At 38.6% G+C, this 12,773-nt stretch overlaps 1 protein-coding gene across 5 annotated transcripts in view; it reads left to right on the top strand.

Moving 5' to 3' along the window:
• L2HGDH (L-2-hydroxyglutarate dehydrogenase) overlaps positions 1-12,773 on the top strand; it is a 43,209-nt gene that overhangs the window by 22,141 nt on the left and 8,295 nt on the right. For 4 of the 5 annotated variants that reach the window (XM_023255679.2, XM_023255680.2, XM_023255678.2 and 1 more), the window contains 3 exons: positions 4,565-4,732; positions 5,690-5,847; positions 7,317-7,448. In XM_023255679.2, the coding sequence (XP_023111447.2) occupies positions 4,565-4,732; positions 5,690-5,847; positions 7,317-7,448 (458 nt within the window). The remainder of the gene's footprint in view (positions 1-4,564; positions 4,733-5,689; positions 5,848-7,316; positions 7,449-12,773) is intronic. The other variant, XM_045059894.1, reaches the window with a different exon arrangement.

The raw sequence follows: 12,773 nt of genomic DNA, 5'->3' as shown, positions 1-12,773 counted from the left end.
GAGCTCTCTCTTCTTGTCTTGTAGATGGTTGCCTTCTTGCCGTGTCCTCACATGGCCTCTTCTCTGTGCATGCACATGTACAGAGAGAGAGCAGTCTCTGATATTTCTTACTCTTATAAGCACACCAGTCCTGTTGGACAGATTAGGTGAGCTCAGTTAATCTTCATTACCTCCCCAAAGGCTGTTGTCTCCGAATGGCCACATTGGGAGCAGAAGCTTCAGTGTATGCCCTTGTGGGGGCAGACACAATTCAGTCCATAACAGTGAGGATAAAGAAAGAATAATATATAGATAGTAATATAGATTACTAATATAGTATATAGATAGTATGTAGATTACTGATATAGATATTAGTAATATATAGATAAATATATTTATTTCAAAGTCAGGAAGAAATATTCATAACTACTACAGTTCATAACCACTACGATCATGTGGTTATAGCTGATATTTATAATTTCCTTCTTTCACTACGTATTCCATAGTTCCTTTGCTCTTGGGAAGCATCTCAGCTGGTCATGTTCCAGTGTGGTGGGATAACTCAAACTTTCATTCCCAAAGTGTCCGTGCAATTAGCAGCCCTGCCTGTTTTGGGTTGTGGTAGTTTCCATTAACTTTTATATCAATCATAGGAGTACTAAGACATGCCCTAGGAGATCTATATTTGGGACGTATTTCTCTTTATCACCCACAAGCTCTCTGTGTGGTAGCAACTCTCATTCTCCTTGAGAGTTATTTTCAGTTTCCCATTAAGTACAGTAATCCCCTCTGCCTGTTCACTGATACAGGAACTCAAAGTGGCCAGGTATGGCGTTGTCAACTTATAGGTTAATGGAATCAATTTTTTATTCTCTAATGGCAGCATTTCTCCCTTGGGAACTAAGACTTCTAGACATCAGAGCCCAAAGTTGTGAAGATAGAAAGCAAAAATTTCATTAGTGGATTATTCTAATAGTAAGGAGCTACTCCCATTTCTACCTCTTGATTTCTGGCTCTGGAGAAACAACACCATATATTAATCATATAGAACATCCTGGAAGACATTGCCCCAGACCTGCAAGGTGTTGCCAGTCAGCTAGTTTTGTTTTGCATCTTCAAAAAACCCATTTTTCTTTCTGTCACCTAGCAGCTTCAGGATGATGGGGAACGTGGTCAAATCAGTGATCTCCACAAGCATGAGCTTATTGTTACACTTCATTTGTTGTAAAATAAGCTCACTGATCAGAAGTAATGCTTCTGGGCAAAATATCCTAATGGTGAATAAGGCATCCTGTAGGTTCACAGATAGTGGTTTCTTCAGAAGCATTGTGGGCAGGGAAGACAGATTTATATTCAGAACAAGTATCTATTTCAGTGAGGACTAAGTATTGCCCCCCCCCCCTTTTTTTTAAATTGAAGTGGTTCAGGGACCATATCTTTGGCTCTATTGATCTCTACTATTGGCAGATTGAGCATTCAGCCATGGCTATGGACAGATCAGCCTTAGGGAGTAAGTCCATGTTGCTGAACCTATCACCACCTCCATCCTTTTTGCTATAACCATTTAGTTCATGAGGCTATTGGGTAAGGACAGGGATGCCTGGAGAAAGAGGCTAACATCCACAGAGCAGGTCATCTTGTCTACTGATTATCAAAATCTTCATCTGCCATGGTTCCTCTTCAGTGAGCATTCCTATGGAGCTCATATATCTTTTACTCTCTGAGCCTGTTTGGAAAGGTCCATTCATATACTTTTTTTTTTTTTTCCAGAGCTCCTTTTCCTAACTAACCAGCCATAGCATTAGTCATTGCACATGAAGCAATATAGATCCATACTTTTAGTCATGTCTCCTTCTAGGTAAGATATATAACAGGTATGGTGTTCAGAGTTCTGCCTACCAGGAAGATTTCCTTTCTCTGCAGTCTTTTAGGGTCACTCCTGAGTGGGACTCTGGTTTGTAGCTGTTTACTTTCCAGTGCCAGAATGTTGTGTGCAGAACTATTTGTAAATCAAGCCTGTAGTTTTTCTTCTTTGGTCAACTGATCATGGAGAACTTCTCATAGGGCCACAGGAGCAGCTTGAGAAGGAGGAAGTAATTTAGCAGGACTAGGGGCCATGGGAATTTGAGCCACCTGCCTCCACAATCTATGTGTGCCTGCAGGACCTGCACAACCCTAACCTTGTATATTCTGCTACCCCTTGATGACAGGGTACTGCTGTACACACCCAATTTCGTGGCTTGGTGAGTCAGACAACATACAGTTAATAATGAGTAGTTCACATGGTAACTTAGTGACTTGTGGTCAAGTGTTGAGTCAAAGCCAGAAGTACTTTCTCAAAAGGAAGACAGTTATCTGCAGAGGATGGTATAACTCCTCCAAAATCCTAAAGTTCTGTGCTGTGATTTGGCTATAGGGACCTAGCAAAGTCTCCATAAGACATCACTATTTGCCATAGACACCCTGATTACCATCAGATCCACTGGGTCATGTGGCCCAGGTGACAGTGCATCTAAGATTTCCATTCAAAGAAGGATTAAAAGTCTGTTTCTACCCTTGCCCTCATCGAAGGGCCATCTTCACTAGAGTATGGCATCATGTGATGGAGGATATGCAGGGGCCTCTGGGATGCCAGTGAGTATGTATTTCAACCCCAGATGCTATAACTGTTGCCTTTTATTTGGGCATTTACTTTTAGTATAGTTAGATATAATGTAAAAATTTTGAGTCAGCTTATCAAATTGAACTTCTGTGCTTTTATGAGAGGTTAAAGAGATTAAATTAATAAATTTGGGGGGAGAGGTTTTGCAAACTAAAGATTTATACATATTAGGAAAAAGTTTGTTTTACTTCTGAAATAGCAATAGAGATGCATAGTTTGCTTTTTAAAAGAGATTTTTGTTTGAACAAATACATCATTCACTGTTTATCTAAATCTCCATTTTGGATGTGAAATTAATGTATTACTGAATTTAGTTATTATTTCATGTGTAGCATAAAATGATTTCAGGGACCTATGATAGGTTTTAGTCATTTCTTCCTTTGGAATTGTTCCTTGAGTTTTTTAAAGAGAACTTCTAGGTTGTTACATACTGGTACCATTCTACAAATTCTCTTATCTTTACATTTATCCAGAGTTGTATTTACAATTTATGTTGCAAGAACAAAAGAATTGCTGACCTTTCAAGTAGGAACTAGTAAATTTATATCACATAAAAATCTTTCTTGTACTTCTGGTATAACTCTAGATGAACAGGAAAGATATGAACCTATTTAAAAGAAGGCATTTTTTGTTTTTGTTGACATAGCTCTTTTGACTTCAAGGGTTTTTAAACTATTATGGTTTAGTCTAGCTAATTTGACTTCATTACAAAAAAGTTTCATCTGACTTTTGTCTGAAGTGTGAGTTGTGTAACTTGAAAAGAAGCTAGGGGTGGGTGGATGACTCAGTCAATTAAGCCTCCCGACTCTTGATTTCTGCTCGGGTCATGATCTCACAGTTGTGGGTTCGAGCTCTGCATAGGGCTCTGTGTTGTCAGCGCGGAGCCTGCTTGGAATTCTCTTTCCCTTTCTGCCCCTCCCCCGCTTTCTCTCTCTCAAAATAAATAACTAAACTTAAAAAAAAAAAAAGAGGCTTACCTTTGCAGCTAGGCAAAAATAGGATGTAAAGATAGAATAAGGCTGAATCAATAGGGGCTGGAAAGAAATGTTGTTGAGACAGGTAAGAACTCTGAGGCTTCAGAAACAGGTTGTCTGGGAAAGAAGTCTAGGGACAGCAAATTACTTGGAGCAAGGAGGTGCTAGTTGTTTACTCTGTAAAAATTAAAGAGATGGGAATTAAAATATAGTGGGGAATTGGGGTTAAAGGAAACCATTTAGGAAATAGGGTGGCAAATTGACTAACCCTGGCAGGATAAGGCAGAAAAATATGCAGATGATCACAAAATAAAATGTATGGGAAAATGCAAACAGCCTAAGATTAGTGGTCTCCTAGTCACTAAAGCAAACCTTGACGATAGTGTGTGTTCTCAGTAAATGTGGACTGAAAGGATAACATTTCAAACGTAGCCTCAATTTGCAAAGCAGATATTGATCAGGAAGGAGAAATCGGTTGATGGGTAGGATACAGTTGGAATTGAGCTAGATTATTGAGTGTGAGCAACCTGAGAGCAACAGGGTTAACTCCTAGATAAGATGGGAGAAGCTGTCTGAAATACAGAAGAGGCCAAATTGGGGGGAACCATCCAGCTAAATGAAGTTTGTTTCTTAATATAGCAAATAGTTAAGTTTGATGCTAGGTCTTAGTAAAATAGGAGTGTGTGTTTGTCTAATTTAAGTATCCTTGCAGGGTCATTGATTGTATCTCTAAAGTATAAAATTTAAGGTGACATCCTCCTACGTGCCACTACCGTAAGTTTCTAGCTGCTACCTAAATGCTGCAGAACTTATTTTGCTGATACCTGTATTTGATTTCCTCTTTTAAAAGAAATAGAGAAAAGTTCATTTCTGTACCCTTATTATCTTTTCTGTCATCTTTTACCCCCCTTGACCTGTTGCTTTCTACTCATATTTTCTTTTGCACTAGGGAGAGGAAGTTCAGTGTCAGTATGTGGTGACATGTGCAGGACTTTACTCTGACCGTATTTCAGAGCTGAGTGGCTGTAATCCTGATCCTCAAATTGTGCCATTCCGAGGAGATTACCTGATTTTGAAGCCAGAAAAATGCTATCTTGTAAAAGGAAATATTTATCCGGTAGGTAATGATGTTTCTGCCTTCTAACCCTTCTCAAGATGACTATGGGCAAAAAGGAAATGAAACAAAAACTTTTACTTGGGTCAGAAGTAAGAGCTATTTTGAAGGGCCTTTTGGGCAAGCCTTTCACCTGTTTCTTTTGTCATTAAATCTTTAAATCTTTATCCTAAAATCAGAGTTATGAAATTATAATTAACTGCCCACAAGTGCATGTCTCTAGAAAGCATGAGTGCACCTCAGGAAGGGCTATCAAGAAGGAACCTAATTCTTCCTCCTTTCTGATGAAAGGGGCACTCACAAGGGAACTTTCCCTTACAAGATGCCCAGATACCCAGCTGTCTTTCTTAGTTCATTATCGATAGGTGCAGGAAAGGGGATGTGGTTACTATAGTTTCATGGCATAGACAGAACCATTTAAATGAAGAATTCATTCTTCTCTCTGGAACTACTGGGTTGAACCAGGTGAAATTACCACTATTCAGCTATTTAATGTTTTTGATGGTGCCAAAACATACATTTCATCTGCCTTAACCTATTGCATTTCCACTTTCCAAAAGCCTGTACTGTAAATGTGTGTTCTTTTTCTGACAGCTCTGAGATTTTACTTGCCAGACACATAATTGCTAGTTGGTGGGTGAGGGGCTGGGAAGTGGGGAGTAACCTGAACTAGGACGGTTCTCTCTCTTTCTCTCTCTGTCTCTCTCTTTTTATTTCAACCTAGGAAGAGGAACACATGGGACAGTGTATATTGGTATCAATAGTATCAGTGTTTCCTGTGTGGCATTTCTAGGCAGAAGTGTGTATACATAGAAAGAAATATCTGAGTGGCAGATCAAAAGTAATGCAAATTAAATGCATGGGAAGAAAGTGTTTTATATTACCAGTTGCATGTTTGCATGTTTAATAGAATGCAGTTTGAAGTGGGGCTAATAACTCTTTACCATGTTGAATCCATAGGTCCCAGATAGCCGGTTTCCTTTCCTAGGGGTTCATTTCACACCAAGGATGGATGGCAGTATTTGGCTAGGGCCTAATGCAGTTCTTGCCTTTAAACGAGAGGGCTACAGACCCTTTGACTTCAGTGCCAGAGATATTATGGATATAATTATCAAGAGGTAACTTTATTTACTTAAAAAAGATTTTATATGCTTACATTTTTAAGATGGGAAATTTCGTCTTTCTTGATAATTCTGTTTATTGCGTAAATCCTCTTATTTGTGATTGGTATGTTGATTTTTTTTTAATTAATCTGGATTCAGAGTTTCATGTAATACACATAATGTTTTAACTACTTAAAGAAAATTCTGATGAGCCAGGGTGGTGTCTTGGTCAAAAAAACAAGACCAGGAGCCAAACACATATCTGACAACCCAAATCTTGTTTGGCTAATCTTCTAGTTGAGTTTGGAAAAAAAAAAAAAAAGTTTCTTTCAAAATCAGTAGATGGCTTACTTTGATAAGATCATTTCCAACCAGTCACCATCATTTTGAAAAACACTGGAGAAATTGCTGATAACCAGTGTTGTTTCCTTTTGTGGAAAACTGACGATGAATTGTGTTGACCTGTATGACAGATTCTTTATGGTTGTAAGAACTACTCAGTGAGATATTTTGTTTGGTCCTTTTAATAATGTTGCGCTCTACAGTTTTACATCAAAATCAGTAGAAAGCTTATTAAGCTATACTAGAGTCTCACCCTTCACTGATTCTGAAACAGGTTTTAGGGTGGGGCTTCCCAGCATGTGTGCTTGTAAAAATACATATACATTTACATAGGCTCTGTAGAGTCTGGCTGGAGGATCTGGAATATTTTACCTCTGGCTGACCAAAGAAAAGTAGGGTAAATATTCCACTTGCTTAATGGCTCTGATCTAAAGATCTGTTAATGCCTTTTAGGTGTGGCTTCGAAAGCACCTAACACTTGCATTAGTAAACCTGTTACAACATGGATGGAGCTAAAGTGTATTATGCTAAGCAAAATAAGTCAGTCAGAGAAAGAAAAATATCATATGATTTCACTCAGATGTGAAATTTAAGAAACAAAACAGATGAACATAGGAGAAAGGAAGGAAAAATAAGATAAAAAGAGAGAGGGAGGCAAACCATAAGAAACTCTTAAATACAGAGACAAACTGAGGGTTAATGGCGGTGTGTTGGGTGGGAGGATGGTCTAAATGGGTGATGGGCATTAAGGAGGGCACTTGTTGGGATGAGCAGTGGGTGTTAATATGTAAGTGATGAATCATCGCTAAATTCTGTTCCTGAAACCAATACCACACTATATATTGACTAACTTGAATTTTAATTAAAAAAAAAAAAGAAAAGAAAACCTTGCTGTTGGCAGGCTTCATAGAATCTAGCTTGAAACCAGCATTCCCTGGGAATTTAAGTTTGGAAGGTATTTCTTTGATGAAGTTTCCTTCTTATATTGGCCAAAAGTTGATTTTCTTTTAATACGTGTTTTTTTCTGACTTTGCCTACATTTCTGTGATGCCACCCCCCTAAAAATCTCATAGTTGTAAAGATGTTTTATAGTAATAAAGAATTCCTTTCTCTCATAAAGATTTTAAATATTTTGCTTTCAGTGGCTTGATTAAACTGGTGTTCCAGAATTTTTCCTACGGAGTTAATGAAATGTATAAAGCCTGTTTTCTCAGTGCAACAGTGAAGCACCTCCAAAAGTTTATCCCTGAAATTACTGTCAGTGATATACTTAGGTAAGGAAAAGCTATAAGGATTGCAAATATGGTCATGACCTATGTGAATTTGGCAGGTGGTTCTGACTTGGTGATTCGGTAAGCATACTTTCAGAGTCAGCGTACCCAGTGAATCTTTGTGTGTCCTCTCTTTCCCAGCAAGTTGTTGAATTCCCTTTTCAACGCATGCATTGGGCCTTGCTGCTTCGTGCCCCTTGGTGCCTGAACTAGGTTCATTTATAATTTTCTAGACCACTTTACAGCATTAAACTCAAATCTCCACTGCAGCTGTATTGTGATGCCACTTTTGCCTTCATGTCTAGGTATCACGATAAAAATATCTTGCCTGAAATTTTTTAATCTTCCTGGCTACTTACTCTTGTCATTGCAAAGCCATTTGATTTAAACTCTGTATGAGATCATTGATCGCTATATTAACTGATTAGGTAATAAACACATAAAAAATTACATTTTGATTACATTTTACAACCTGTTAGACATACTCCCATACATGACATCTTACCTGCTTCCTCTCTTCCTCTTTTGTTCTTTCTTGGGCCCTACTCTGCTCAGGGACTCTAGTTGGAGGACAAAAGTGGGAAGAATGTGGTAACAGTCTGAGTCTTAGTGCTGTAGCGATGTGGGGCCAAGGAAGGATAACTTAAAAAGGAAGGATAACTTTTTTCTCAAGGATAAAAGGCTCTCTGGACTTGAGCTGCACATTGTCCTAAATACCACCCAAGCCAATTTTCTTTTTCCATTTGGTGATATTTTAGGATGTTCACCTTTTTCCCTGGCCAAGCTACTGTTAGGCCTAATCAGCATTGTACTTTGAAGTACTCTCTCTCTGTGAATCCATCCCTCCGTGAAACTCTAGGGCACTGAATGTCTGTCTTCTGAGGAACAGCTGCTGAACTTGCCTGGGAAGAGAGCAATAATCATGTCAGCTGTCTCCCTTAGGGGAGCTAAGTGTCCTGGTCTAAATCTGACACTAATGTATCATTCTCAGACCAGCCTCTTTGAATCCTTAGAAGAACTATTAAAACCCAGCTGATGTTTTTACTCTTATCTCTCTCATCCCTTCTACTCACCTCTTGAAATGGCAGGGATAAAAATATCTAGGCTTTCCTTTCTTTCACTCACCTATAAAAAAAAGCCTTTTGTGTTTTCAGTGGTCTGCTTTAGTAGACTTGTTATGTTTTATATCTGAAAATATATTAATCAAATCTGGCATCTGTTACTGCTGTTAATATTCCTTGAATAACACAATAGGTGGACATCATGAATTCTGTATATAAACAGTTGCAGTGAATTCAGTACCCATATTCTATTACCACCCTTTCATAGAAGCCTGGGGAAAACTCTTTCAACCAGTGGGTTTCATATGGTAGAACTGGGTTTTAGTGAATATTGCTGTCTCTGAGTGTAAGGGTGTGAATTTCATTTTCCAGTTTCATTAGCATGTAGTAGAAAAGGACACACAGCACTGTAGACAGGTTACATTTAGGGACAAATTTAACCCAATCAGAGAGTTTCTCTTTGGAGACAGAGAAGCTGAACACATTCAGCAATTCCATCTTTCCCTTAATTCCTGTAGCTATTAAAAGGAAGAAATTTGGGGCGCCTGAGTGGCTCAGTCGGTAAATGTCTGACTTCGACTCAGGTCATGATCTCATGGCTGGTGAGTTCGAGGCCCCGCATTGGGCTCTGTGCTGACAGCTCAGAGCCTGGAGCCTGCTTCGGATTCTGTGTCCCCTCTATCTCTGTCCCTCCCAGCTTGTACTCTGTCTCTTTCTCTCTCTCAAAAACAAACAAACAAAAGATTTTTAAAACAAGGAAATTATCAGTAACAAAATGGAAGTTGTAGAAAATATATTTGATAGCATTTATATCAGTTTAAACAATATCATATATAGTTTAGGGATTCTATATACCATGTGAAAATAGTAATAAGCACGGGAGTCACCTAATGCAGTAGAGTGGTTACCTCTCGCGAGAGGAAGGGATGGGATCAGAGAGCTCCACAGGGGGTTTCTGTCATACCTATAAGCTTTATTTCTTAAGCTCTTTGGTAAGAAAATAGGTGTTTGTTATGTTATTCTCTGTACCTTGGTATATGCCTGCAGTATTAAGTCATCATAATAAAATCAGATCGATAGACTTTCCCGCATTATGAAGCTTAAGTCCTACCTGTCTTGCAGCTCAGTGCAGTGGAACCATAAATGCTCAATCATTAATATTGAGGCAGAAGCATATTAAGCAATTTTAGATAGTAAGAGAACTGAAGCCACACTTTCAGCGGGATGTTTAGCTCAAGAGAGTGTCCTTAAATTGCCACCAAAGGGCATCCAAAAAAATTCCAAAAAGCAAAACCAAAGGGCATCCAGCGTGACTTCTTTCTGCTTAGCCAGAGCATTTGGGGCGATAATTGACCAGTGAACATTGGATTGGAGTGTAAAGTTATAATCTGTCAAGTACATGTGTTAGGTGTATAAATTTGTCATTGTTAAATGATGATCTCTAAGGTTCTTAATTTTATCTACGAAGTCCTTTAATTTGTTCTGTGATAAATTTGACGTGGTAATCTAACAGCAGTAAGAGCATAAAAGATGAAGGCACACATGCCAAGATCTTCTTTTTCTTCCCACCCTTTATTTTAAAAAATGTCTTATTTGGGGAATTGTAAATTTTTAAGCAAGATGTTTTTATGGTGAGTGATGGCTAAAACTATACTATGTCATTGTGAAATGCAAAGGTGAAAGCCAAACAGTTCTATAATTAAAGTGATCTAGATCAAGGTTTCTCATTCTTGGCACTACTAAAATTTTGGCCCAAATAATTCTTTGCTGTAGGAGACTGTTCAGTTCATTGTGGAATGTTTAGCAGCACCTCTAGCCTCTACCCACTAAATGCCAGCAGTACTCTCCTAGTTACAACCAAAAATGTCTCCAGACATTGCCAAATGTCCCCCGGGGGGCAAAATCTCCCTTGGTTGGGAACATCTAGTCTAGAGTTGGGCAACCCTCATACTACAAAATACTAGAGTCTGGAGAAAATATAAAAATCCCTTGAAATACATATAGCTGTGAATGCAACAAAACAAGGGGCATCCCAGGAGCAAAAACAAAAAGGAAATTGAAAACCCATGTACTAAGAGGAATTGGTGCTGATGCTATTCTGGGTGGAAGGGGGTTAGATTTGCTGATTTTGATATAAATATAACAGTTTTATTTTTAATTGATACATGATTTACATACAGTAAAATATGCAGATCTTAAGTGCTCAACGGATTTTGGCAATTGTATAAGTTCATGTATCTGCCACGTAGAGCAAGATATAAAACATTAGGGACATATGTTTTAACTGCAACTCAAGTGCTGGGAAGAAGGCTTATATATAAAAGGTACAAACTTGGAACTGAGACCCCTGTATAAAGCCAGGGACTCTTGAAGGGCTATACCCTCAGTGAAAAGGAAGTCTAGAAAAAAAAAAAAAAAATCCCCTTAGCACCAGAAAGTGTTAAGGAATATTGTCTGTCCTGGCCTTGGGGGTAGAGGCAATGTTGGATAGGTGCAATCTCCTCTAAAAATTTAGAACCCTGGGCCCGCCCTCACAAGTGCTTAGAGTTTGACTTTGTACCACCACTTGATCTAGGAACCTTAAACTAAGAAGTTAACTTAAAAAGTAGATCCAGGGGGCGCCTGGGTGGCTCAGTCAGTTAAGCGTCCGACTTCGGCTCAGGTCATGATCTCACAGTCTGTGAGTTTGAGCCCCGCGTCGGGCTCTGTGCTGACAGCTCAGAGCCTGGAGCCTGTTTCAGATTCCATGTCTCCCTCTCTCTCTGACTCTCCCCTGTTCGTGCTCTGTCTCTCTCTGTCTCGAAAATAAATAAACGTTAAAAAAAATTTTTTTTTAAAAAGTAGATCCAGGGGCACCTGGCTGGCTCAGTTTGTAGAGCATGTGACTTTTTTTGTTTTATTTTTTTTTAAGTTTATTTATTTTAAGAGAGTCAGAGACAGCACATTGGGGACGGACAGAGAGAGAGGGAGAGAGAGAATCCCAAGCAGGCTCTGCCCTGTCAGCGCAGAGCCCAACCTGGGGCTTGAACCCACAAACCGCGAGATCATGACCTGAGCTGAAACCAAAAGTTGGATGCTTAACTGACTGAGCTACCCAGGCACCCTGAGCATGTGACTTAACCCCCAGGTCATGAGTTCCAGCCTCACGTTGGGTGTAAAGATTACTTTAAAAAAAAAAAAAAGTAAATCCAGCTTGTTCAGGTCCTGCTTCAAACTAACCATTTCTCTCTCTCTCTCACTTTAAACAAATTAGAGACAGTGACAATCAGGGTAATTTGACCTCAGACTAAGTATTACTGATACAAAGCAATTATTAGTTTTGAATTATTATTTTTAAGAATCCTTTTATTTTTATGATTTTTTTAATGTTTATTTATTTATTTTGAAAGAGAGAGAGAATGTGCACATGCATGTGTGAGCAGAGGAGGGGCAGAGGAAGAATCCCAAGCAGATTCTGAGCTGTCAGCACGGAGCCCAACACAGGGGCCCAAACTCATGAACTGTGAGATTATGACCTGAGCCGAAATCAAGTCAGACGCTTAACCAGTTGAGCCACCCAGGCACCCCTTTAAGAGTCCTTTAAAAAGAAATGAAGTAAAATGATATGCTATCTAAGATTTGCTTTAAAATAATCCAGTGAAGAGAGGTGGACAGTGAGTGGAGATGTAGATGAAACAGAATTAGCTGGGTGTTGATTATTGTTGATACTAGGTAATATATACATAGCAGTTCATTATGCTATTTTACTTTTGTATGTGTTTAAAAATATCCATAAAAAAAAAAAGTGCTCCAAGGATGGTAATACTTCTGGAACACTGGATAGAAGCAAATGTAAAACCTCCATGGAGGACATAACCTCAACCCATCCTGTATAGTATTCCCCCAGATAAAGTCCTGCTGAACAGGACGCCATCAAATATTACAAAGCACCATGAGTGAGAATAAGCACATAGAATAAATACCAGAATTAGACCCCTAATAACTTTGGGTAATAGTAATATTAGAAACCATAAAGTAACCTAGTGAATTTAAATGGTTAATAGTAATATCAGAAACCATAAAATAACCCAGTGAATTAAAAACAAAAAGGAACAGAAAACATGAAAAAGAATAAGACACCCCCTCCACCCCAAAATCTGAGCAAATTTGGAAACCAACTAATTAGAATTTCTAGAATAGAAAAATATACTTCTTAAATTTTGAAACTCAAATGACTAAGTTGGTAAGACCTACCTTAAAAGAAAATTAATAAGTTGAAAGATAAATC

This window comes from Felis catus, chromosome B3 (assembly GCF_018350175.1).
Source record: "Felis catus isolate Fca126 chromosome B3, F.catus_Fca126_mat1.0, whole genome shotgun sequence".
NCBI lineage: Eukaryota > Metazoa > Chordata > Mammalia > Carnivora > Felidae > Felis > Felis catus.
This window is presented reverse-complemented; position numbering and strand designations above follow the sequence as displayed.